The sequence below is a fragment of the Mauremys mutica genome, chromosome 5 (assembly GCF_020497125.1).
Source record: "Mauremys mutica isolate MM-2020 ecotype Southern chromosome 5, ASM2049712v1, whole genome shotgun sequence".
NCBI lineage: Eukaryota > Metazoa > Chordata > Testudines > Geoemydidae > Mauremys > Mauremys mutica.
The window spans coordinates 95,600,402-95,627,605 of record NC_059076.1 but is presented as its reverse complement, the minus strand read 5'-3'; the positions used below and the strand labels follow the sequence as shown (position 1 = coordinate 95,627,605).

General features: G+C 41.4%; 2 protein-coding genes across 5 annotated transcripts in view; one reads left to right on the top strand and one right to left on the bottom strand.

The window, feature by feature from the left end:
* ATP10D (ATPase phospholipid transporting 10D (putative)) overlaps positions 1-6,344 on the top strand; it is an 85,133-nt gene extending 78,789 nt beyond the window's left edge. For both annotated transcript variants that reach the window (XM_045018886.1, XM_045018885.1), the window contains 4 exons: positions 1,746-1,826; positions 2,089-2,193; positions 3,650-3,837; positions 5,235-6,344. In XM_045018886.1, the coding sequence (XP_044874821.1) occupies positions 1,746-1,826; positions 2,089-2,193; positions 3,650-3,837; positions 5,235-5,763 (903 nt within the window). In that variant the 3' untranslated portion in view covers positions 5,764-6,344. The remainder of the gene's footprint in view (positions 1-1,745; positions 1,827-2,088; positions 2,194-3,649; positions 3,838-5,234) is intronic.
* A 6,029-nt stretch (positions 6,345-12,373) lies between these two features.
* The window catches only part of CORIN (corin, serine peptidase), a 281,826-nt gene continuing 266,995 nt past the window's right edge, over positions 12,374-27,204 (bottom strand). Inside the window, exons 19-22 of one of the 3 annotated variants that reach the window (XM_045019311.1) lie at positions 26,318-26,492; positions 18,002-18,273; positions 15,685-15,818; positions 12,374-14,619 (exon numbers count right to left, since the gene is read on the bottom strand). In XM_045019311.1, the coding sequence (XP_044875246.1) occupies positions 14,410-14,619; positions 15,685-15,818; positions 18,002-18,273; positions 26,318-26,492 (791 nt within the window). In that variant the 3' untranslated portion in view covers positions 12,374-14,409. Of the gene's footprint in view, positions 14,620-15,684; positions 15,819-18,001; positions 18,274-26,317; positions 26,493-27,204 lie in introns of those variants that run through there. The other 2 variants (XM_045019312.1, XM_045019313.1) reach the window with 2 other exon arrangements.

Sequence of the window (27,204 nt, the reverse complement as noted above, 5' to 3'; positions counted from 1 at the left end):
ACTTTTGCTGATACAATAGCAATAGCAGGCTTAGAGGGGCATTCAGCATACTCTTAGCCTAAAACTCACCATTTCGTGACCATCTTAGGCCTCTCAACAGCCGACATCACCAGATTAATGGCTCCTAGTCTAAAAGATGCTCCAGCATGCAGCGTGCTGATGACCTAACATCAGCTATAGGTCCTTGCTGTAGCCCAGTGCTTCCTTAGGCCTGGTCTACACTACGGGGGGGCCGAACTAAGGTATGCAAGTTCAGCTACGCGAATAGCGTAGCTGAACTCGAACTACCTTAGTTCGAACTACTCACCTGTCCAGACGCCGCGGGATTGAAGTCCGCGGCTCCCCCGTCGACTCCGCCACCGCCGTTCGCGGTGGTGGAGTTCCAGAGTCGACGGGAGCGCATTCGGAGTTCGATATATCGCGTCTCATCTAGACGCGATATATCGAACTCCGAGAAGTCGAACGCTACCCGCCGACCCGGGCGGGTAGTATAGACATAGCCTTAGAAGGGGAAAGAAGATGGTGAGGTGAGCGGGGCGGGGAGCTTAATAAATATAAGTTTGACGTAATAGGGGGAGGTGTTATCTACCTCCCAAAACTTGTTCAGTTTCACTTTTCATATTTTGCATCACTTGGTTTATAGAGTAATAAAGTTTGCAAAATGAGATGTTGGTGAAGCCTCCATCTGCAGACCGGAGCTGCGGGTCTGTGGCTTGCAAGTCAGAGATTTGACTAAATACATCTCTGGAAGAACTTCCCATATATCTTGGCTTCCTCCCTCTGAGATGCTGACTCTCTCCCCCTTTTCCCAATTACCTCCAAATCTTCCTCCTCCGTGCAGCCTAGCCTGGGGGTAATGATCACTGCTTTACACAATCGCTTTTTAACAAATCTTTGGTCTCATTTTTGTCCAGTTTTACCATCTTGCCTTGCTGTCTCTTCTGGAGCCATTGTTAAATTGTATTTTCCTTTATCTCTTGCTATGAAGTGCATTGAGGCAGGCATTCTGAGTGAACGGCACAATGTAAAAACAAGTGGAAATGTTTTATAAAATAATTGCATGATAATATTGCACTAGTGGGTTGATTTTTATATTGTTCATGCTATAGCTTACGTTCTTCAAAGGACAGAACTTTTCAGTGCTCAGCCCTGTACAAAATGCAGAAGATGACAGTGTGTCTGACCCCAGGGCTTTACAAACTATGATCCAGGTCCTGCATCAGCATCTGCTATGCCCAAGAAACATCTCACCAAGATTAATGGGACTCCAGGTGGTCCTGGGGATGTGCTAGCAGAGCCTGCTACAAGACCAAGGGTCCACATCCCATTCTTCGTATAATCTCTGGTAATTAGTTGCATGCCTACAATGAGCTCTCTCATTTTTACCATGACCATCTCACTATGGGCTTGTCTATATGGGGAAATTGACCAAAATAATCAATGCAAGAGCTATTTTAGTCGATTTTCCTATGTAGACAACCAATAAATGTCTCCTTTTTGTGCAATGTTAACATGTGACCCTTCATGTGGGATATTGTGTTAGGGGTTTGATAGCCCTGGAGGGGCTCACTGTCCGTATCGGCTTAAAATAGCATTTTAAAGTGCAGTAAGTAGAGCTGCCAAGCGCTTGAGCAAACAAGATGATTATACGTGACAATAGGAATTTAGTTTTCCCAGAGTCAGAAATGTATTACTGATTTGTTCCTTTCACTGAGGCAATGGTACCTCCTGTGTTTCCTCTTTAGGCATATTCACCTCCGGCTTTCTGGATCACCTTGCTGGACGCTTTTTACCAAAGTCTGGTTTGTTTTTTTGTGCCTTACTTTGTAAGTACTGGATTTGAACTGTATTAATAAGCTTGTCATGTTCTCTAATTTGCTAGTGTGGTTTTTAAACATAACTAAGGGTTTTTGGTTGCACTTTCTCATGCACTGTTAAAATTGAGGATAATTATTGGACCCATTTTGAATTTGCGTATGTAAATTGATCCCGTATTGCAGCTGTTTGTATCCCAATAGAATGTGATATGGCAAAATATTAGGGCAATATGCATAGAATATATCAATTAGCGTGTCTCTTACTTTGCAGACTTATCGTGGTTCTGACATAGACATCTTTTCTTTTGGAAACCCGTTAAACACAGCAGCACTCTTCGTAATATTACTGCACCTCCTGATTGAGAGTAAAACTTTGGTAAGAATGTTCTTCATCCATTCTAAAGGGTATATTCCTTCCCCAGTGTGTGTATACAACTCTCATTAAAGCCAAGCAAGGGAAGAACTCTCTCTATATGAAAGCAAATAAATATATTAAGGGTGAAATGCTGATCATTTTGCTCATGTGAGCAGTAAGTACTCCTATAACTAGCCCATTGGAGCCAACGGGATTACTCACATGAGTAAAGCAAGCAAGCTCTGCCACCATTATTGTTAATAAATAACAAAATAATTCTGCTCTTAACAGCTTCTGTTGCTTTGGTGCTGTAAGTTTAGTTTTGCAAAGGGGAAAACAGATATCAAGATACCCTGCCTCTATCAGTTCCTAAGGCTTGATTTTCATAAACAACAAATGTGGAATGCTAGTTTTGAATGCTGGGAACCGATAAACAGTTTGTAGCAAAGATGAACAATCCAAAGGTGTCTTCCTTGCCGGAATAAAAGAAGCTGTTTTATGCCATAAAACTGTCATCTGAGTGTTTGTTTAAGTCTGCCCAAGCTAAGACAACAATAGATAATATTCCAGTTCGATTGGATTAATTTAATTTCTTTTTAAACAAATAAGGGTAAAACAGTGACTGTTTGTCGTAATTCCGGAGAAAAATGTAATCATCCCATTTAAAGTTGGAGGATGCAGGATGGTGGTTGTTTACTCACTGCAGAAAAATAAATAAAAATGACAGTTTCATTCTTGAGTTGTTTCACAGTAGATGGAATGTCAAGCTGTATTCTAAAGTCTTTTGGCTTAAAGATTTGTGTGTATAAGCCAAGCCTTTTTATCTTGGATATTGAGGGCATGCTAGCATCACAAAAATCCCTTTGTTTAGCAAACTATGGATGATATTAATGTCTCCATTCTCTGAATGGCACAAATGAACTTCTTTTGGCATTTAGAGTTGTCAGCAAGCTGTTGGGCCAGCAACAGATTATTTTCTTAGTAACTAATGTACTCTAAATTACAAAACAAAACAAATCCGAGACAAATATTCTGTGTTTAAATCAAACTGTGTAGCGGTATCATGTGAAGCTTTTTTGTTCCTGCTTGTTTGTAAAGGCCTTCTCTGATGCTTATGAGTAATGTAGTCATCTGAAGCAATTGGCATTGAAAAGTCTTGTACCACGGTATCATGAATTGTATATTTAAAAGACAAAATTTAAAAAAAGGTTGATGGGGGGAGAATTTAAATTATATGGCTGTGTTTCCTGTCAACTAGAGAGGGAAGAAACCCTTCTCCCTGGGAATATTTTATCTAAAATCAAGGGAGTGCTGTCTGTCTGAACTAATTTAGATTTACTTCAGTTCAAGAGTGTGTGTGTGTGTGTCCCCACGCACACACACATGCATGTATACACTTTTCTGTGTTTGTAATAACTTTAATCCTGAATCTCTGATTCTTGTCTTGTTTCCCCTGTCCCTCCTTTCCACATTATAGACTTGGATACACGTGGCTGTTATGATAGGTAGCGTCTTATTTTACTTTGTCTTCGCACTGACTTTTGGAGCAACCTGCAAAACCTGTAATCCACCATCAAATCCCTATTGGATCATGGAAAAGCACATGACAGACCCAGTGTTTTATCTGGTTTGCATCATTACTACTTGTGTTGCTCTTCTACCGAGGTACTTTGTTGTTTTATAACCACTAGTATTAACCGGCTCTGGTTTTCATTGTGGCTATGATGCTATAAATCTCTGTGGTTTAGTCTTGTCTTTTTGAACATATAAAATTGCACAGCCTGGTAGTGCCAAGCATAAATGAGCCCATATGTATGCAAGGAAATGTTAATTGGAATCTTCTCCAGTTAAATTTAAACAAGTACAAAATTGCTGTAATGACTTGGTCTAAATCCTGCTTCTCATGTTGAAGTCAATAATTTACCTTAATCACTTTTCAAAGGTCAGAATCGATATCCAAAGAAGTTATGTAAGATGGCAGAGCGAATCATGTACATGCCATAGAGAAGCTATTTATGGGCCTGTTTTTATTACTGAAACAGTTTTTTCAAATGTTTTCTTTCTTTTTTTGAAAAAGCTTGAACCCAGGATTTTTGTAAATGGACAAAATATTCAAAAAATCTCTGTGGATTCCTAAAAGTTATTAGGAGATTACTGCTGTGGAATATACAACTTGTCTCTCCCAATTGTGGGTTGGGGCACAGCATACTTAGGATACACATTTTACTTTAGGACATAAACACATCACTCTGGTTTTCAACCTTGGCTCGGACCTTGCAACTAACCAGCTGATGGTGGTACTTTAGGCCAGGGCTGAGTTGTATCAGAAAAGCCCACGTAATCCCTTCCGCACTGTGCCTGGCTCCAGATGGGGCCACTAACCCCTTGCTTTCCCTCCTACATTAATTTAAAAAGCAAATCCCCAAAGTGACTTTTCTCTGTAGCAATAATGAGCTAAGGCAGGAGAATGCTTTCAGCACATTGGCTATTTTAATCAAACAGACTAGTGAGTGAAACGTAAGGGTTCTGGTTTTAGAAGTGGCTGATTCTTCATGTTAGACTAAATGCAAAGTTTTTAGACTTTTTATAAATAAGGTTCTTTGAGTCACTTTCAATCTCCCACTGCCAGAAAAGTTTCAGCAGTGTTTTTGTTTTGCGACCTACAGGGCCTGCTTTTCAGCATTACTGAGAGCCTGTGGCTCCCACTGACTTCAGCTGCAGTGCAAGTACACGCTGTCCCTGGTCATCAGCGCCTAGGGGTGTCACGTCCAACACAAAAAATTGAGGCACTGAAATCAGTGACCACTTTTAAAAATCTTGGTCCTAACAACCTGTTCTCGTGCAAAACTGCAGGCACAGTTATTTGTGTGTGCAAGCCTAAAGGTCATTGCTGCAGGGGCAACTGCAGCTTTGGGATTGCAGGGCTATCGCTGCAGCCTGGGTGATAGGAGAGATGTCTCCTCTCCTTTCCCTGCATGCTCCTGTTTGGTCCTTTAGCATTGCTGAGAAGAGCTTGAATCTGCTTCTGAATGGCTTACTGGAAATCCCTGTTTATATTCTAGATACTTGTTCAGAGTTCTTCAGGGGGCATTGTTTCCGTCTCCAGTGTTGAGAGCCAAGCACCTTGACAAACTGAACCCCGAGGAGCAGAAGGAAGCAATTAAAAAGTGGAAGGACGATTGTGTTGGGAAGTGCAGAATGGGTTTCCAGGGTACTCGGGCGTGTTCCAGGTCTGCTGAAGATGCTGCATCAGTAAGAGAAAGCACTGACCACTCTTCATACATCCCAGTGTCTAAGACACCTTTTCATACCTGTCCAGTAGACAGGTCAGTGCAAAAGGCTTCTTTCATATCAGACATGCAGGATGATTTCAGGGATGTGAACAGCCTGACTTGTGAGAGAGCTGCATTTTTGAACTCCTCGAAGGAAACCTATTCAGAAACATATGGCACTAATAATTCTTGTGCCGGCATCCCGGAGTTTACTTTTGCAAAGGGCAGCAATGAAATTTCTCTAATAAATAAGGCCAGTTTGAACTGTTCTTTGACTGAACAGGATGTTTTAACATACCCTGCAAAGCTGGAATGTTAACTGTTTTAAAAAAACAAAAGCATCGGTGCATTACATTACATTCGAGTTTTTTGTTGTTGGTGGTTTTGGGTTTTTTTTGGTCAAGTCAGTTGATGCACAAATTTATTCAGAAGCCTTTTGTATTTTTTAAAACCTTTTAAGTAACTTAATGCGGTATCCAGAGTCTAAATGGGCATGAAGCATTGTGAAAGTACCAGCTTTATTAAGAACTCATCATTTTGGTACATGCTAACTGCATAACATGGTAACTTTGATAAAAATGACAGTGATGTAATTTAAAGTCTGTCCTGGTAGAGACACTTTTACCAGTTGACCCTGACTTTGTCATCCTGAGCTTCACCCAGTGTTGCTGCAATGTTGTGATCTGTAGTGATGTTACGATGACAACTAGTGCTGATAAGGTCCACTGCACTCTCCAGGACCTCTTTGCAAAACGTTTTTTATCCTGATCATTCTCTTTGTGATCATAATATTTGTGTGATGGTTTCACATCAACGTGGAAGGTCATACCCCCAAGATTTACAGAACACATTGGTCATGTTCAACGTCCGTTTTATGAAAAAATAAAACCTTCAGTATCATGTGGGCTCTCACTTTTTTGGTACACTAATACAACAGGATCTGGATAGTTCTACAGGGGGGAGGGATAGCTCAGTGGTTTGAGCATTGGCCTGCTAAACCCAGGGTTGTGAGCTCAATCCTTGAGGGGGCTACTTAGGGATCTGGGGCAAAAATTGGTCCTGCTAGTGAAGGCAGGGGGCTGGACTTGATGACCTTTCAAGGTCCCCTCCAGTTCTAGGAGATTGGTATATCTCCAATTATTAAAAATTACATCTGGAGCTGCTTAGCACAAGCAGGGCCAAGTTGGTTTCTGAATGTCTGTTGTGGGTGAGAGGTCATGTCAGTAATTCCTATTTGCTGTGGTTTGTTTTGTTTTTCACTTGGATTGTGAGGATAAATAAGTCCTACCTTTTCACCTGCCATTGACTAACCACCTTCTCATTAATGTTGTTTTGGAAAGCTCCACCTCTCACACTGTCCCTGGTGACTTCCTGAAAATCATTAATGAAGACACAGCCTAGGATAATGCCTCCTTCCCAAGAACCACGGCTTTGCTAAGATTGTCACCTCCTTGGGCAGCTTTCAGGAGCCTGGCGGGGTTGGAAGGTGAAGAGAATAATGATTCACCTAGAGGAAATCCATCTTCCCACCCCCCAGGACAATTTCTTTTCTTTATTTACAAAAAAAAGAGAGATGGAGTCCTGAAACAAACAACTGACAGATCTCCCCTCCATGCCTATCATCTACCTCAAGCTTTTGATGTCATGCTTACCATTGCAATATGGTCCTGATTCAGGATGCTTAAGCACCTGATTAAATCCATCCCTATTCAGGATATCTTGACTTTAAGCATGAACTGAAGTTTTCTCCTGAACATGGCTGCTTTCCTGAATCAGGGTCTGTCTGAGTACTGTAGGCATCATAATAACAACTTTGTACCATCAGAGCTCCCTTCATTTATTTAATTTATATTTCATTCGAATCAGTGCATTTCTTGGGTGGTTGGAGCAATTCGTCTGTTTGCCTCATGCCTCACAATATTCCCAAGATGAACCAGTATCATTTTTGTTGTTCTGTTGCTTAACTACTTTTTGGCCAACTACTTTTCTCCAAGCTGAGAATAGTTTCTAACTTTATAGATTCATACAGATCACATTAGAAGTTTCTTGTGACCAATGGAGTTTGTAGGAACATTGGGTGCCAATCCAGGTGAGCTTGACTGTCTCAGTAGCACCCTCGCTCACCGATATCGCTGAACAAAAATTCTGCTATTGCCTTGATCTCACACACATATTTGTGTGATGTAAGTAAGGCTATGTTTTAGTCATGGGTATTTTTAGGAAAAATCATGGACAGGTCACGGGCAGTCAACAAAAATTCATGGCCTGTGATCTGTCCATGATTTTACTATATACCCCTGACTAAAACTTTGGGAGGAGGTGTGGGGGATGGCAACGCGTGGCCCGGGACCCCTGCTGGTGCTGGGGTGGGGGAAGAGTTGGTGGGGCCGGCAGGCTCCTTACCTGGGTCCACGCCTCCCCCAATCCCCAGCAGGAACAGAGTTTGGGTGTGGGAGGGAGTTGGGGGGCACGGGACGGGGTGAGGCAGGCTCTGGGCGATGCTTACCTGGGGGGCTCCCCAGAAGTGGTGACATCCCCCTCGCTTAGCTGCTAGGCGGAGGCATGGCTGCCTCCACCTGTAGGTGCTGCCCCCGCAGCTCCCAATGGCTGCGGTTCCCGGCCAATGGGAGCTGCAAAGCCACTGCTCTGAGTGCAGGCAGCCCGCAGAGCTGCCAGGCACACTGGCCACTGCAGAAGTCACGGAGGTCACAGAAAGTCATGGAATCCGTGACTTCCGTGATCTGTGACAAACCCCCAACCTTAGTTGTAAACAAAACTCCATTAACTTAGGGGATATCAACACACTGGTCCGTTGCAAGGATTCTCAGGTTTTTTTCATAGCACAGATCTCTCCTCCCATTTGCTGTCGCATGGGCACCTTAACGCTGACAGCTGAATAATGTAGACCATTAGCTACAGCAACTCTTCAGGTAGAATATAGGGGAGTGGCATGATGCGTATTTAACTGTGTTTAATGTGAAGTTTTTGTTTCTGAAAGATCACTGCATCTCCTTTTGTTCTTCATATAATTTGTATCCTCCTCCCACACCTCTTTTGTTTTTCTCCCTGGCTCCTCTTCATGTGCTTTTCTGTTGACTGGCCCAATCCCTTCTGCCCTACCTACACTTACTTCTTGACATTTGGTGCCCATTCGCCAGGATGTGCTGCCTCATTACCTCATTTCCTTCTCTTTTCGATAGTCTTCTCCAAAGGGTGATTGACAGCGCCAGTCCCTGAGGACATCCTGTTATATCACAGCCGCCCCAGTAGAAGTGGCTAGAATGACTCATCTTCTTTACTGTCAGCTGCTTTTGCAGGCCTCCAGACGCTTCTTTAAATTAACAGCCTAGATTCCTATAGAAACTACTAGAAACACAGAAGAGATTCAGCACCATATGACCTTTCAGCTGTTCTGCAAACCACCGGTAGGAGCCGCAGGTTGAGAATCTGGGTCTATTTCTTTAGCCCAGGCTGTTTAAAATATTGCCTGTTTGTTTTTTTAATTATTTTATGTTACATAGCCAAATCATGGAGCACTGTAGGGAATAATTAGAGTCTAGGACCTACTGAAATAAACACAACTCAAAAAGTGCAGCTCCTTTTAAATTATTAGTATTTGAGCCCATTTTCTGTTCTGTTTCCTTCTGAAATTTTCTGCTTGCAAGAATGTATGGTTGTTTTTGTTTGTTTGTTTGTACGTGGGTACTTTAGGGTACCAGAAGGCCTCTGCCTTTAATTGCAGCATGAGATTTCTTTTTTCAATGTTTAACATTACATTATTCTTCACCTTTTAAGACTTCTGAAAGAATTTAAACAAATGCTATGAGGACTGGTGAGTTGCTGTTGAACTGATATTTAAAGGCATTATTATAAGTTCATACAAATTCAGATCACCACATGCTATCATTGAGTGCTAATTTTAAAACAATTCCTCTTTCAGAATGCAGTTGAGAGCAGTAAGGACATCTCTAACTATTTTTGTTTGGTGTGTTGTAGCCATGTTGGTCCAAGGACGTTAGACAAACAAGATGAGTGAGGTAATATCTTTTATTGGACTAGCTTGTTTGGCGAAAGAGACAAGCTTTCAAGCTTACACAGGGCATTTCTTCAGGTTTGGGAAAGGTATTCAGTGTCACAGCTAAATACAAAGGTAGAACAGATGGTGCAAGAACACATGTGAGGTGCAGGAGATAGTTCCTTAGTTTTTCTGAAGTCTAACCTTCTGACTACGGAGGGATAGCTCAGTGGTTTGAGCATTGGCCTGCAAAACCCAGGGTTGTGAGTTCAATCCTTGAGAGGGCCATTTGGGGATTTAGTTGGGGATTGGTCCTGCTATGAGCAGGGGGTTGGACTAGATGATCTTCTGAGGTCCCTTCCAACCCTAATAATCTATGATTCTATGAAATATGCTGAACAGCTAAGCGGAAGGATTTCAGAAAAACTGAGGAACCATCTCCTGTGTGTGTGTGTAATACACTACAAAACTACATAGTTGCACTGGCACAAAACTCTAATGAAAACATGCTGCACCAGCACAAAAGGTTTATACCAGTGCACTGTAATCTGATAACATACAGATCTGTTTTTCCTTGATTTAGAGAGGACTTAAGTCATTTTATGAGAATCCATTGTAGCATAATAGGGTGACCAGACAGCAAATATGAAAAATTGGGACAGGGGTGGGGTAATAGGCACCTATTTAACACACAGCCCCAAATATCGGGACTGTATGCATCTTTATACTGGTATAAACTGCATCCACACTTGTATTGCATTTTCACTATGCACAGCTAGGGCACTGTAGCCCCGTAGTGTAGCTGCTCCCAGCTGTGATAGGGGTTTTTCCATTGATGCTGGTAGTTCATCTCTTTGAGCGGCGGTAGCCAGGTTGACAGAAGAATTCTTTCATTGACCTAGTGTGTCAACAGTGGGGGTTAGGTTGGCATAGCTATGGCTTTTGTGTGTGTGTGTGTGTGAACTTTTCACACCCATGAGTGTGGTAGTTATGTCAGCCTAACTTTTTAAGTGCAGACCAGGCCTAGAGCATTGCACTTATACAGTTAAGTGTTTTTTTTTTAATTGTGTAGATTAGCCCTACAAGTTAATGTTTTTAATCAGTTTGAGTAAATGTCTCTTTAACAGCTAAATGTTAGGACTTGGGATGTCACCACTTCACTTTTTTTCATCCGTCAGCACTAAGTTTCCCAGGCTATACATGACCTGAACTTCTAATTTTTTAAAAAAATAAGTCTTTTAAAGCTATTTTTCTGGCCACCTTTATGTAGCATAAAAATGGGCACAACCCCCCCCCCCTTTTTTTATTAATTCATTTTTAATTTTGGTTTTTGTTTTTTTTTAAATCTTGAGTACAAGCAAATCCTGATTGACTGAGTTTTGATTTTTTATATTAGTGTTTTCCAGAGCAAATTTTAATGTTACTATAAATCTCCAAAAGTAGAGAACCATAAAGGAAATGTTTTTTTAAAAAACCCAAAAACTTAACAATAGCAGCATTAAATCTTAAGACAAAAACTGTTTTGCAGACTGGTAAGTAAGTCATGCCCTTCATTTAATAGGTGTTTTCCAGCATAGCAAGTTTTTTTTTCTTTACGTAGTTTGACTGTTGTAAAAAGGTGAATCTGTGTAACTAGTCTCAGCACAGACAACCAGCTCCCACCATTTGAATGGAGTTTGAGTACACACACCACCAGCCACTGTCATTTTTGTAACAGGGAGATGATAAAGTGTTTCACTATTTCTGATTGCAGTAGACTTTATGCCTAGCAATACTTAGCCACTGTCCATAGCCCAGTTGTGCAAACAGTAGTGCTTTCAAGGGGTATAATAGGTGGCTTGCCCCTTAAAGACTAAAGGCCAGGGGTCAACCAACCCTGATTACTAAAGAGGCACACCTGAGTAAGAATCCCAGTTTTCCCCAGTAAGAGCAGCAGGAAGCTATAGAGTCCTCGGGGAAATGTGGGTGGAGAGGAGTTCAGGAAACTAGAGAGCAAGAGGCCCCTGCAGGGAAGATGCCCCAGCTAGGAAGCTATATAGCAGGGAAGACCCTGAGACACAGGGGAGTTTGGATCTGTGTCCAGATTGAGGCTGGAGGGAAGATTGTGTTTGATTTTGAACTTTACGTTAACAGCCTTCCTGAGGATCTGGTTTATGTTACTGGACTTATGAAAACCTCTTTTTGAGTTTGAGGCACCAAGAGGAGAAACGGAGGTGAGGGACTGCTTGCAGGGCTGCTGTGAGCCCACCAGAGGGCACCTGGGAAGTGAAAGGGCCACTCCATGACAAGGGGTTTGACATTAAAGCTGGGGAAAAAACACAGAGGGTGTTAATGAGGCCAGTTTGCTAGTCAGATGTTCTCACTCCATCTATGATGTATGTGTCTTAGACATTAGTGTGAAGTTGAAAGGTTAGTTACACTGAAGCAGTAACTTTAACTTTGTGTTCTTGTACAAAGTGGAAAATAATCGTTCACCTCAAGCATAGCTTTTCAGTAAAAATGCACTAGCAGCCTCAGGCTATCATATAAGTTGATTCAAAGTCGTGAAAGTACAACTGTAACATACAGGGGATGGAAGGCTTCATGTAATCTTTGTCTAGTTCTGTTACACTACTACTGGTGAGTTGAGTGGCTGTATTTTGCTCTCTGCACATTTACATAGTGCTGAAACTCTGCCTATTGTTTGTCCGTACCAAGGCTAATCATTTTGAAATAATGTCATCAGAGAAATACTGATCTAAAGATATTCAGAGAAGTTTATAGGGTTTAGTAAGTTTTTTTTTTTTTAAATTTCCCACTACAAAAATGTAATTTAATCCAAAATATTTGTAAGCAGTCACACTTCTTATCTTCCTATTAATATTCTGTATTAATAACACCCATGAGAAATATGGGTAAGTTGTAGAGACAGAACCTGAGCAGACCGATACTGTGCTGAGAGGCTAGCAGTGGTACGGGGAGCAGCTTGGCACATGTATGCCAATATGCTTTCAGGGCTATTTGAAACACACAATCACAAGAGAGTAGAAGTATAGCCTTGCCTCTAACTCCTTCCATTTGAACTGAGTCTCTGACAAGAATAAAAACGTGTTTATTTTAGATCACAGAAATTATTGGACAAGTGTTGTACATATTTGTTTAATATGGGTAGAAATAAACACATCTGCCTAGTTGGTGCAATGTTAATTCCATGTGGAGCTGTAGCTGTGACAGAAGTGAAACAACAAATGTGTTTTTATCACCTTAAAATGGGGATACAATTGTTAGATAATTCTGATTGTCAGAGATATGACAATACACAGGAAAGGACTAATACATTGGAATGAGGGAGTAAGTTTGACTCTTTAAAACCTACATACACTATTATGTGCACATGTAGAGGGGGAAAAAGCAGTATAAAAATACATTTATAAAATTACAAATATCTTTTCATGGAATGTTGTGGCAGAAATGATTTGGGAAAAAAACTGTCTACTCCTTTCTAATGCCACTTGGGATGCATCCTTTCCTAACAAAGGTGATTATATTCAGTGGACTATATAGTGCCACTGGATTTTAAGCAAATTCATTTATTTTACTGGGGAGTTCTGCTTGAAAACTGGTGGTCGGCTGAGGCCCAAGTAATCAATGAGGAAATAAGAAATTACCTTAACTATTATTTCTTGGCAGTGCTTACATATACATAGAATGGCTGTCAGTGTTCCAGTGCTTTTCAATAAAATCAAAGCCAACTTTAAGTACCTCTTTTGATGAACAGAGATGGCAGGAGAGGCTGTTCATTTCATGACAGCATCTTTTCAATTTTTTTCCTAATACTGAAAACAAAACTTCCTAAAAAATCCTGTATTTCAGAACCCAGCTCCAATCTATTATTGCAAGGCTGTCAGACTGGCCCTTAAGGGCCGGAGCTTCAGAGGGTTTGTATAGTATGGTTCCTTTGACTTTAACTGAGCTACACCAGGTTACACCAGCTGAGCCTATGGAGAAAGCTGGAGCCTGGGCTACTGGAAGTTGTAATTTCCACACCTTTTTGCATTTGAGATTAGGATGTTGACAATCTAGCTCATCTTGCATGAGTTAGATGCAGCCCTGAACTAGAGAAATGTGGACCCAGCTGTATTATTTAGAGGTCGGGGAGAGTTATTTTACCATCCCCTAAGCCCATAATATACAATGAAACATACTGTCATGTCACTAGGTTTTCTTTCTCATAGTGACACTGCAATGCAACAGTGACTTAAAAGTCCATAACACTATTAATATTTATGAATACAGTGAATATTTCTATAGGACGCTATCTGGTACATGTTACATTAGGTTAATCAAAGCAGAAGTTACTGAATTTTAGAGGTAAATGTTTCACCTAACAGTAGTCTGAACTAATTGTAGTGTGACAGTATCTAAAGCATCCACTTACCAGTTGTCTCAAAGAACTACACATTCTCCCATGCTGGTTGTATTTTTGACAAGGCCCTGCTAAGCTAACACAGGAGCAAACTCGAGGTAGCAGAGGGCTAATTTTAATATAGACCTCAATGTCATCTTTGAGAATGTATTGATTTTATTCTTCACTGCAAGAATTGTGGGCTAAAACTGTGTGCTACTGTTTATTTTTCCCAAAAAGTTTTATAGTTTTACTAAGTCTGTGCTACAGCTTAATTTAAATATCTGAAAGGCAGACAATCAGCTGATTCTTCCTTTAAGCCTTGGGTTGTGCTTGGAATGCACACAATGGAGCTAAAGGAAAAGTCAAAAAGGATTGCAAAAATAGTGCTCTGCCCCAATGTAGCTTCAGGGGCAGAGTGTTTAATCAATTTATGCTGCATTTTCCATACCTTTCCATCAACAACACAGGGCTTGTAACTTTCTCTTAAGTTTCTTGGTTGTGCAATCTTCAAAGGCCAATGATTTTTGCCTCTTGTATGCCAGCACAACACTACCCTTCTGGCATTAGTTTAGTAGAAAGGTGTGAATGTATATTTGTCTTTCAATCCATTCAATGAAGTGTGACACATTGCTATAAACTCCAGGTCCCAAAACTTTGGAAAAGCAGACAGAGCCCCACGAGGTTAAACCAAACAATGTCCAGCGTCCTGCAGGCTGCTCACAAACGAGAGGTCCTCCACTGTCGCCCTGTAATGGGAGAGGGAAAAACACAACCTGCTTTTCGTGACTAATGCAGCTGTAAAAATAGGTTTCAGCTTATCTATACAACAGCCTACAAACTGGACCGCTAATATTTTGAAACACTGTCAAGAAGGGTTGGTTGGCTGTTATGTTCATACAAAAAAATAAATATTCACACAAACTAAAGAAAAAAAATCCGCCTACTCCTTAACACGCACTACTATTTAGAGGCTTCAAGCAGTAGACTATAAGTAAGGCTATGTTTTAGTTTAGTCAGTAAAAGTCAGAGACAGGTCACAGGCAGTAAACAAAAATTCATGGCCCCTGACCTGTCCATGACTTCTACTATGTAGCCCTGACTCAATCTGGGGAGAGGTGCCAGGGGTGCTTGGGAAGGCAGGAGCCAGTGTGCGGCCCAGGACGTGTGCGGCCCAGGACCTGTGCAGGGGGAGGTACATGAGGTGGCCCGGGTCCCACTGGTGCTGGGGGGTGGGGGAGAAATGGTAGGGCTGGCAGGCTCCTGACCTAGCTCTGTGCCTTTCCGCAAGCAGGGCCATCCCCCTTGCTCAGCTCTAAGGTGGAGGCATAGCCAGGCACCTCCATGCGCTGACTCTGCCCAGTGCGCCGGCTTCGCGGCTCCCATTAGCCGGGAACCGCAGCCAATGGGATCTGTAGGGGCGATGCCTTCAGGTGGAGGCAGCATGCAGAAGTGCCTAGCCACACCTCTGCCTAGGAACTGAGCGAGGGGCATGTTGCTGCTTCCCAGAGCCTGCTTCCCCCTTCCCCCATACCTAAACTCTGTTGAGGGTGAGCAGCAACTGGGGCAGGGGCCGGGTGCACCAGCCACATCAGAGGTCATGGAAAGTCACGGACTCTGTGACAGAATTGCAGACTTAATCATAATGCATTTCAAAGTTGATTGTACCAATAGAAATAAATAATGGGTCAAAAATGTTTGAGTCCATTTCTAAATAAGTACTATGAAAATTTGTTATCTCTGTATCAGAACTAACCTCTAGTGCCTATTGAAATAATATAGGTTCTTAGATTTTTATTTTAAAAAATCTGCTTCATGTTTCTACTCAGAAAAAGGCCTACCATGCAAGAGTCCACAGTTCCAGACTCATAGCCTGCACATAACATCCTGTTGGTGATGGTCTTCATGTCAAAATATGACTGGCATTGTTCTAGGGAAATAATACGAACTTCTCCTTCTTGAAGTTTAAAAGGCACTGAAAAAAAAATCTGTATTAAAGTACGCACTGTAATGTTAAGAAATTCTTATAGTCATTGCTAGTTGAGATTGCAACATTCTTTTCTACTATGATAGGCTAAACTTTAAAATAGTAATGATAATAAAATTAGCTTTCAACATGTATTTAAGATAAGAAGAGCTGCTTTCCCCCACCCCCATGAGTACAGACTACCATGGAAGGGGGGTAGTTTCATATACTCTCACAAGTAGGGATTCACATTTCTTAAGCTCACAGGACAGTGGTATATGTTGGGGGATTGGCCCACCTTCTATTCCAGAGTGGTAAGCATTTTATATTGTGCCTCCAGCTAAATCAGGCTTAGAGTTGACAGATTGGGAAGGGAGCCTTTAAAAGACATGTTATGGGATTTTTGAGATTGGGGTTTGGGAAGAAGGCATAATTAGGGAACATATACTTGGGGCTCAAAAGCCATGTCTCACAACACTGTCACCCTCATACTTGGTATAATAAACCCCTCAAAGCTGATGGTGTTACTCGGGGGTGTCTCCATGAGGGCTTAGTTCATGTCAAACAGGGGTGTGACTCTAACCTGCACACATGGTCTGTGTGCACCCTTCCCCTACACACTAAAAGTTCTCTAGTGCATTTTGACACAGGAGCTGCTGAAAGTACACTAGGAAACATTTAGTGCATAGCAGCATGATCTGCACAGCAACTTAGTGTGTGGTGAGCTAAATGCCTGTGTAGATGAGCCCTCAGAGAGCGTATCAGAGAACCAGAGAGCAAACCTATCACACCATTCAGCCTGTTCCAAAGGGACCAATGCAGGCTTGTTCCCTGCTGAAACTCAAAGGTGAAGGGAAACTGTTACGCCTAGAGTACAAAGTACTAACCCCTATGCAATCAAGATGAACACCATTGTTTTATGGTGCTTAGAAACCTGTAACTTTAAAAGTGATGTCACTGACAACATGACAGCTTTGGCCAGCAAAAAAACCCAAAACAAAACAACGTTTTGCCATTGTCCAACGGTATGAAAGATCATCACTGCATCATTAGGTCTGCTACCTTTAGACTAGGTGTAGGCGGACAGAATGGATTTGGTGTTAGCAAACAGACTACACCAGTCAGTGGCCTGTAAGTCATTGTTCTGGATTGTAGAACATGTTTCAGTTATAAAAGGAATGGTGAATGGTATGAATAGAGTTACCCCATGTTTGACATGCCCACTAGAGCCTCAATACCATTCAACATAATGTTCCTAGTGTCCAAAGTTCAGGGCTTACCTCCTTCCCCTGCTAATGATTACAATAAATAAAAAAAAAAGAGAAATATTTCCACATCACTGGTACTTAAGAGCCAGGGCAGCCACATCATTTTCCCTATGCTGTGTGTCATGGGACCCTGGCCCTTACAATTAACAAAAACCTTTCTGGGTAGAAAAGAGGCACACGGGGATTAGGTGGGATAAATAATGCCACAAGGCCACAGCATGCTATGGAGAGTTTTGGTTTAAAAAAAAAAAATCTTGGGTTAGTCAAGCAACAAGCTAAGATTTGAGCCTGAAGCTTTGCACACAGCTAACAACATTATCGCCCTCTGATCATTTGAGACACTCTCAATATAGCTTCAAATGCATCTTAATCAAGTAACAGACTACAGACGACCCTGCCCCCCCCCCCCCCCCGGGTTACACAAACCCGATTTATGCAAATCCGCACTTACAGAAAAAGTTCCGTAAGCTAGAAATAGGAGGGTTTGGGGCTGTTTTTTTGGGGGGGGGAGGGGGAGTTGCGTAATGGTCGGGTATACATTTCCGACTTATGCAAAATTTGAGTTACGCAAGGCGTTCCAGAACGGAACACTTGCGTAAATTGGGGAGTGTCTGTATAGCCAAGATTTTCAGGCTATTTCCTCAGTAGAAGCTCCTGGATGGGCAGTACTCTTAAAAATCACATGTATATAGCTGCTGAAATATGGAGTTAGCAGCCTAACTTTAGGCTACTGACTTTGACAAGCTAAGCTCTAGCCACAGGTATAGCCTTTTGTGAATACATACAGATTATGTATGAGTGGCCTAATAAGGCACAAGTATATAACTAGAGGAAGAGACAGTGGTTTGCAATTGGAGCCAAGTAGTTGATCTGGTTAGTAGAAGGTTAGAGTGCTCCAAAGAGTCTGGAAAACATTCATCTTACTTTTGTTGCCCATGTGTCCCCAGCCTGTGATGTAGCAGTAGGTATCTGGCTCAACCAACTGCTCCCTGCTGGGTAAGCAGACTGGCCTTACATAACTTGTCTCGTCGATATCTTCATTTAGTTCTATAATGCTGATATCATAGTCAACTACTGCTCTGTTATAGCGTGGATGCAAGATAATCGTCTTCACCAGTCGGGTCTGCATGAAGATTGATGGATGATCCAGATTGTTTATACCAAACACCACTTTCCAGACTGCAGCATTTTCTCTCCTTTGTAAGAGAGGGGGAAAAATTTAATTTTTCTCATATAGTTCTTTTATACACAGTTGTATAATTGAGGACTTCTGGATACCTTTCTGCAATGCACTGAACACACAAGTGGTACTATATAACTAACAGAAATATTACTTTAAGAGGTTATACTAAAAATTAAGATCTCACCAAAACCACAAAATAATACTTTCTTTCCTTCAAATTTTCCACCCAAGGAACACAGGGCTAGATTCACCAGGGGACTTCAGGAGAGTGAGCCTGAAGAATGTCAAGTTTTGTGAATTCCACTGTGCCTTAGCTGGATTTGCACATACCCACCAGTAAAAAAGTTACGCCTAAGTCCCCCATGTGACTCTAGGCCTCAGTGCTCAAACATTCATGAATTCACTCTTTCCTCACTTTTGTGAGGTTAGAAAATTTAATAGTTATGTTATAGATGGATAAAGTGAAATACAGCAAGATTCATATTTGCCCGAGGTCACAGAGGAAGCCTGTGGAAGAACTGAGCAAAGTCTCCTGACTCCCATCCGTGTATTTTAGCTGTAGCACAATCCTCTTGTTAGTTTGTGCAAAAGGAAGAACAATAATCTCAGGTTGCAATTAGGTCATGGCAAATTTTAGAAAACAATTCCTGAATAAAAAATACTGAAAAAGGCAAAAGTTACAGAACCATGATTGGGTGGGTGGTCACCAAATAACTAGTATAAAGTTATACCCAAAATAATCACTCACGTTTCCATTTTTAGTGCAAACCACAACAACAGTGCATATGTTGTTTTGAACATGAAGCACCACATCAGAACATAACTTAGATCAAATTGCCATGTCCCATCCCTGAGGTCTCCTATTATTTTTAAGAAGAGGTTGTATATATTTTAACTTTGGCCAAGGCTGGTCCTTCCTGGCTTCTGTAATGTGCCAAGTGCCCTCAATTCCAATTGCCATCAAGATGCTCAGTATCATTAGGGCAGGGCTAGGAAATCTACTAATGTGGTTTTTTGCCTCTGTCTTGCTTTGTCACTAAGCAATTGATTTCTATGTGCTAGTGCAACTCTGAATTTAACTTTGTAGCTCTTATGAGAGAGCTGTCCTTGTATTCAGCCACCAGTTAGTACCAAAAAAATCATCACATCACTTTGCTCTATGTGGAAATTATGAAAGCTTGGTTGTCATGGCAACAGTCCAGCCATAGGTGTTGGGCCCCCAGATGTCAAGTGTCAGCAACCTAAGGTTGAAGATCACATGTCAATTTGATGTTTAGCCATGACTGCCTAAGACTACATTTCCATGATTGTATTTTTAAAAATTGTAGCCATCGTTACTGACATTTGTGGATTTTCGCACTTGAGGAAGGGGAGGTAATAGTGTCAAGAGGATTGAACCAACATCAATGGAGCTGCATCCAAACTGCCATGTTAAAATGTGAGCTGTATCAGAGGCTAAGAGTATTAAATTGCATGATGAGAGCTAGTGGGAAGTCACAGGTTCTCTGACTTCCCTGTGGCTTTTAAAAAAAAAAAAAAGGAAGCATTCAGTATTTATATTGCTGACTGAACATGGTTTTCTAAAGCTTGGCTGCCTTTATAGAGACTACGGCAGAAAGAAGCTGTGAAAATGCAAAAGTACAGCTCTTTCTCGGCATTGTGGTTTTCTAACTGCATAATAAATTATTAAAATAATGTAGCATGCCATTAGTGACATTTCAGACTCTTTTTTGTCCCCATTACCAGACCATGGCTTTCTGTATGATGACAAACCACAAGGCAAATTTATGTCTTAGTGTCTTGTGGGAACAAAGCAAGGAAGGATTTTGGAAATGCAGAGCCATGGGCAATGAAAAGTCAAAACATGAATATATTCTCCAACAGAAAAGAAACCTCTTGGTTATTTTAAATTGATTTTAGGCATTTTCATGGGCTTTATTGCACAATAGACTCGACAAAACCCTAGGGTACACAATGAGGAAATACTAGCAATGGCAAGAACATGGACTAGATGCTTTATGAAATCTCATCACTATTGTCTATGAGTCTCTGAAAGCACATCTGCTGTAATGCTCTCTGCGAGTGGCTGTAACAGTTGTATACATAGTTACTGCATGCTGGCTGACTGTCTTTGCCAAAATGCCTCTAACTAATAAGTCTCAATTTAAAATTCCTCTTTAATTGCTTTTTTTTTTGATTGGTACAATTTAAAATAATTTCCCACAGACCATCTTAATCCACAATACAACATCATAATGTCAAACAGATAAGGAAACAGACTGGGCCCTCCAATTTATGAAAGTATACTCTTAAAACGATTTAACAACATAAGACCTCACATTTATAGTTTTGTGCCTCTACAGGGTCAGAAGAGTGAGCATAACCCATTTCTCGTTATTTCACAGTGACAGATTCAAACAAGATATCGGTGTAGAAATTTACAAACCTTTTCATCCCAGCAATTTCAAAGGCATCTGGGATCCATTCTGGGACACAGAGTATCCTTTTAAAGGAAACATTCTACGTATTCATTGATGCAATATAGATCTATCCAGGGACAAATGAACCACTTCAAAAAGTCTAAGTTCTATAGAAAGAAAACTTCCCCAAGCAGCTTCTCTCCTCACTCATCATTAAGGGGTAATACCTCTCAATTGTCAAGTTCTAAATAGTGCAATGTTGTTGCTGAGGGCTCTGGGACTAAGCCCCACCCTTCAACTCAGCTTACCAGAGAAGTTCTTCCAAAACTATAGAAAGAGTCCAGCAACTGATAAACAGCATTAAGAGGAAATTCTGTTGACTAGTGTTTAAGTCTCCCTTTAAAGGAAAAAATGAAATCAATTTATTGTAAGAAGTTACATTCTGGTCTTCCAGAGTGGGTTGTATAAGAAGAGAAGCTACTAACAGAAAAAAATGTATCAGGTAAGAAATTTCTCATTGTGCTGCATAGCTTCTTTCCCCATTCATCTGCAATGGGAACTAGTGAGCAGGGAATCACAGAAATGGGAGAAGTGGAAAAAGGAGGATAAAGTGGAATTTTAATTACTGTTACAGCAGAATAATAGGCAGAAATAGAACTTCCCTCTATATAAAAGCACAGCTTTGTAATTTGTTTAGGAACCAATCCAGCAGCAACTTTCTAATAAAGGATGTCGCTACAGAGGAATGGAAACCTACTATGTAAATGAGATGCTTTCTTTCCACAATGCCACTAGGACCCATGTAAAGGGCAGCCTTGATGCCCTCCATGCATGGTTTCCCAGATGGCTAGCACAACAACTGGCCCAGGATTTTAACATCTTGCCTGTAGCAACTATGAAGCCCTCAGACCGTAGCATTTAGAGTAAATGAGATGAACAGGATATGCCTGGTGTGTGTATCCCTGAGATGTCTTTAGATCTCAAGACTGCACATGTGTGCTGCATCCTTTCAAAAAGGTGTGGAAGCTTGGAACAAAACAAGAAAGGCCAGCCACAGGTTTGTCTAGTCTGGCCAGGCTGATCAATCTTGACACCTAATGATACTTAGTTGTGGAGTTAGATATATCTGTATAAAGAATGCCACTAGCACTGATACCAACTTTTCATGGTGCTTGGTTGCAGGATTTTGACCAGCCATCCAGTAGAAACTCTAATGAAGCTAAGATCACCAGAACTTTGGAATTATTAATTGCATTAATTAGAGGCCAAGGTGGCATTGTTTTGGAACTGTACAGAGGGAGCTTACTGTGTCCCTTCATTACCAGAAATGAAACTTCACCACATCAATGATTGAAATTTTCTGGTTAAGTTCTGCCTAGATACCAAAATGTATCAATGAGGTGACAGAGAATTCCTGCTGAACTACACTTCTCTTCTGATGTGCAGGCTGTTAACTAGATGGTTCAGGTCAGGATGAAGGAGGTGTCCCTACTTCAAGAGATCTGTTCTTTTCCACAGATGCAGTGAAAGTTCCTTGACTGTCTATTCAGTCCAAACCAGTGGAGGGCTAGGATGACAACTTCAGCTCTTGCGTCTTCTTTTCTGTACCCTTTATGTGAACTGTCTTTAAAAGCAGCAAATTCTTCTGACTAGGACATTATTTCAAATGCATCATAGAAATGTTGAACTCTGGCTACTTACTGGATTTGGAAGGGATACAAACATTCACATTTAAGATCATAAACCAACTTCTAACTACACAGGAGGAAAGTTCCTCTGGGGGCAAGTTGTTCTATAACTGCCCACTATGGGCTTGCTTGCATTTTCCTCTTCCAGCTGGTACTGACCACTAACAGAGAAAATGCTGCTATGGTCCGACCCAATATGAGCATTCCTATATGTGTTTGTTCAGCCACTCTGCTGCTAGCCTGCTAGAGCTGTCAAAGTGAACTAAAAGGATATGTACTCTGAGATTTTGCAAAATTATGTAGCACAAGGTGTGAGCTTCAGAGAGCTGGATGCTTTCCTTTTGCTAAGTAAGGGACCATTAATCCTAAATCATCATCTCTTCCAAATATGCATCCCACCTTGCAACACCTGCTTCTGTAGCAAGTATACAAGGGTCTACAAGTGAAAACTGAGTAAGCTGTCAGCAGGATGTTTATACTTGCCCATAAAAGGGCATTCAGCCATGATCCAAGAATGACACCTAATTTTACATTGCATCAGATATATTATTCTACAACCTCAGACGGAATCTCTGGAGGCACATTGTTGATACTGATGCATAAACCAGTAAACGTAGTCAGTGGAGACAGTTAACTATAGTTGGCTGCTGGTAGGAAACAACTTTTGCAATGATGTCTTCACCTTTTTGGACTCTTCTTTTTTGACAGTTTTTTGTGTTGGGCTCAAAAAGCCCTTCTTGATTTTGAACTGGTGTATTTGAATCCTTTCTAGCAGTTGGCAAGTTATGAGTGGGTCTGTTTCTCTAAACAGGAAGTAGATTGTGAAACTGTCCCTAAATATGTATAGATGGGTAACTACTAAAAGCCATTGAAGACTTTGGGTGCAGAGGGTGGATCAGACGGCAGAGTCTTGTACATGAACTGTGAGCGGTCATACACCAATGCTCATTTTGTCTTTGTCGTGCTGAGGTTTATTGGCTTGTGAAGAAAAAAAAAATCTAGGTCTTCTTTGGGAGCTTCTGTTCCATATTATTTTCTCTGCTAGTAGAAATAGTCCCTTCCTGAATACCCTGTTGGTGGTGACCAACAGATTGCTGTGGTGGATTTCATAGAGCTGGTTGAGGCCGCTCAGCATTCTCAGATATTAATTTCTCCAGTTTTCCATGGCCTCTCACATATAAATTTGGCTGCACAAGGTATCTGTGTAGGTGAGTGATTGCTACTCATGGTGTAGCCGTGGAGTTAGGAGCCAATGCTCATCTCAGATCACATCAAGAGCCAGGAAATATTGCAAAGAAATAATATTTTATACACTGCTGCCAGCATTGACCAGAACGTGAACCTGAGACCTCTGACATTCAAAGCAAAAATCACGCCCCTAGATAGTAGCAAGCAAGAGGCTCATCAAGTTGGTTTTCCTTATTAAGGATAGGATCTAAATCACTCTTATAGTCTATAAGGGATCTTTTGGAAGGAAGCCCCCTTCTTATGCTTTGACTGTGTTTCACTGGTGGAGCTACTGCTGCACCAACTGTGGCTTCCCAAAGTTTATGGTATTTTCATCCATTTTTATATAACATTGTAGTTTAACATTTAGTTTTAACCAGAAATCCCTGTTCAGATCTTATGATGTTCTTAAAGCAGGCACATACTGGAAACTCTGTATCTAATTTTGCTTAAAGGGGAATGTTTTATTATTATTAATGAATTCTTTGTGAGCCACTGGCTTCTTGCCCTGTGAGAGTCATGAGTTTTTTGGGTTTTGTTAGTTTTTTGTGGTGTGCGTATGCAACTTCCTTTGGTTGTTGGGAGGAGGGAGGTAGCATGCTATTCATCCTGGCCTAGGGACCACTTGATTGAGATGGGTACTAGAACAAATATCCTGACTGGTATTCTTTCGAAGGCTAGTCGGTGGGGTATTTCCACAATCTACTGCCCACACTGGCTATCACCCTGAAGCACTGGTAAGTACTTCAGGAGCAACCTAGTTTCACTCTCAGGCTTTACTCACTAGATTGGGAATCATTTTGAACATGGGAACATGCTGTAATCCCATGATGGTTGAGCTGCATCAGAAATGGAGTCCTCCTGTGCCCCGTTCTGTCACATACTGCCTGAGGTACTCCTTATACTTTAGGATGGAGCCAGTCTATAGGGAAGGGGGAAGGGCAGAGAGAGACCCCCTTCCTACCTTTCAGACTGTGAGCCCTTTTCCCTGGTAGAGTGAGGGTCTGCAGGCTGACAACCTGATAAGCACAAATTCTCATTACACTGCAGCCTGAGACAAGGCTTCTCTGCATGCCCAGACATGAGGTAGGATGGGGGAGGGGCAGTTAACCTGATACAGCAAGATGTGAGAAAGTCCTGTAGAGGACAAAAGCCCCAACAAACCCTCCCTCCAGGTGAGATGGCAAAGGAGAAACGGTTCAAGCCCTGATTTGTACACCATTTGCTCATTAACAATATGAACTGTTGCCTTACAAAAGGGACACTTGCTTTTGTCTTTTTTTAAAACCTGGTCTCGTTAAGATGTGAGGGGTTCGCCTCTGTATGAATGATCATGCTCCAGCTGAGCCTTCCCATGATGGAGTCATGGATTTGGATGGCAGATGAAGACCGCTGCACCTGTCTGGCTCAAAGCTCCACAGCCTGGCCTGCGAGTTGGCAACCTGTGGCAGCAGGCCATAGCTCTCCCTCTGAAGCCCCATGCTCTGGCAATGGAAGGGTCAGTAGCAGCAGGCCATAGCTCACCCTTTGAGTTTCCTGAAAAGCTGCCTACAGCACCCTTTGGATGTGGCTCAATGCTTTCAGGGCTTCTCTGCTGCTGTGGTGGGAGGGAGAGAGAGCCTGGTCAAAAGGTGCTGCACCGGAGGGACGAGAGGGATGGGGCCTCAATGTTCCAGTGATTCCTCACTTCAGGAAAGGGTAAGGAGAGCTAGAAGGTGAGATGAAGTTGCTACCGCACAAAAATGAATACAAATTATAAAACAAAGTGGAGTCAGGAGAAACTGAGCCACCAGTTTGTTCTACTGCCAGAAGCAGAATTTCTGGTGGCCTGAGTTGAAGGGTGGCACTTTGTTCAGTGCTGTTGCTGGAGGCTCCAGGATTGTCTCCAAACTCCACAGGTGGTAGGCATCTCCCATTAGGGGTGAATGAGTTGAGAAGCTGTGCAGCAGAAATGTACTTAGACTATATGAAGGGAAAAGCAGGTTAACTGATGAAACACATTTTAATTATCTTTAGAAACCTAATTAACAGGACTTGGTACAAAACAGGAAGTAACATCATAAACTTTCACCCAAAATTCTGTTTAATCAAAATGATACCATGATTAGAATTAAACTGTCACCCATGTCTGGTGTCTGAGGTGCATCAATGGTTCCTGTGCTTCAAACAGAAAATCCTTGTGGTATCAAATCTCAGATACTAAAACTTGCTACTTCATGGTAAGTGCTGGCTTTTTAATAATGACAGCCCTAGTGGAGATAGCGTAGTATTTCTCTATAGTTTGAAAAGGCAATAACTCCATCATCTCAGATACCACTGTGGCAAAGTGTTGATTTTATTTTTTCTGGTTAAACAGTTATCACTGTCCCTGTATTCTTGTGTTATTTTTATTCTGGCTCTCAGTGAGAAGATTTATTAATCTATAGTTATATGTCACACATTAGTAAAATATCACAAATGAAAGGGATAGTGTTTTATGAATATCCTAGCTGAAAGTCAAAGCTTTCATCAACTTTAGGTATCAAAGTGAATATTAAAACTAGTCAAACCCTCAGCTGAAATCATTTAATAACGTTCATTGTCTCTTTAGTCTCTAAAAAGAGATTTGTTGTTTTGACAAGATCACCTGCTGATTTTTTTATATATATATATTTTATGTGGAAGTTATTTATCTAACTAGCCATTTGTATGTCAACAGTAAAACTGTCTCAGCTCTGCTCACCCCTCAAAGCAGTGTGCTACCGTCAGTACCCATTTGTTTGCAATCAAAACACAGCCACATATGTGCCCACTTGGTTCACTCTGCAGAGAGCACTGCCATGGCCACCGTCCTGGACGACTAGTCCTGCCGCCAAGGATCCTCTTGCTCATGCGAGCTGCAGGGCGACGGCCACAATCTAGCGAGAAATGTATGATACTGTGTGTTATTTACTGCCACGAAATTCAATGTGCATAGAACGTTCTCAAAATCTGCTCTGAAAAAAGTATTGCAAGGGGGTTTCTCTATACGGAATGAAATTATAAAACTCATGAAATTATGTCGCACTTATGGGAAGAATTTATAAAAACTCAACACACTGTGTTTGAATTCCATATACAATGAGCCAAATTCATCCCTCCTTTCACTTCAGTGGACTGAGCCCAGGGATTAATTTGATCTATTTAGGTTTCCAAATAAGACAAACGAGAAAAAAAAAAGAAGAAGCCAGACTAAGTTGGAAGAGTTTGGCTTTCTCTGAGAAGTAGAGCTACCGACCTATCCTTGGGCTGGGGGGTTATTTTTATACCAGTGAATCACCTGTCAATCACCAGCATGTTGTTGCTACCCTGGACTACACACCAGAACTGGCACTGAAGTAGCACATTGGAAAGCCTTTGCCGAGGCCCAGAAGCCCAAGCATGAGATGTGCATCTATCTGCAGGAAATATAACACTTTCTTTACTCATGGAAATTTCCAATGGAAAATAGCTATTTGCTCATATATAGCTTGCCAGTGAAGATTTATTTTTTTTACAATGCCTATTCTAGTGCTCTGTCCATTCTAGATTTAAATATCCACCACTTCCCTTGGAAACGATAGCATATTGTTATAAATTTCACTGACAAGA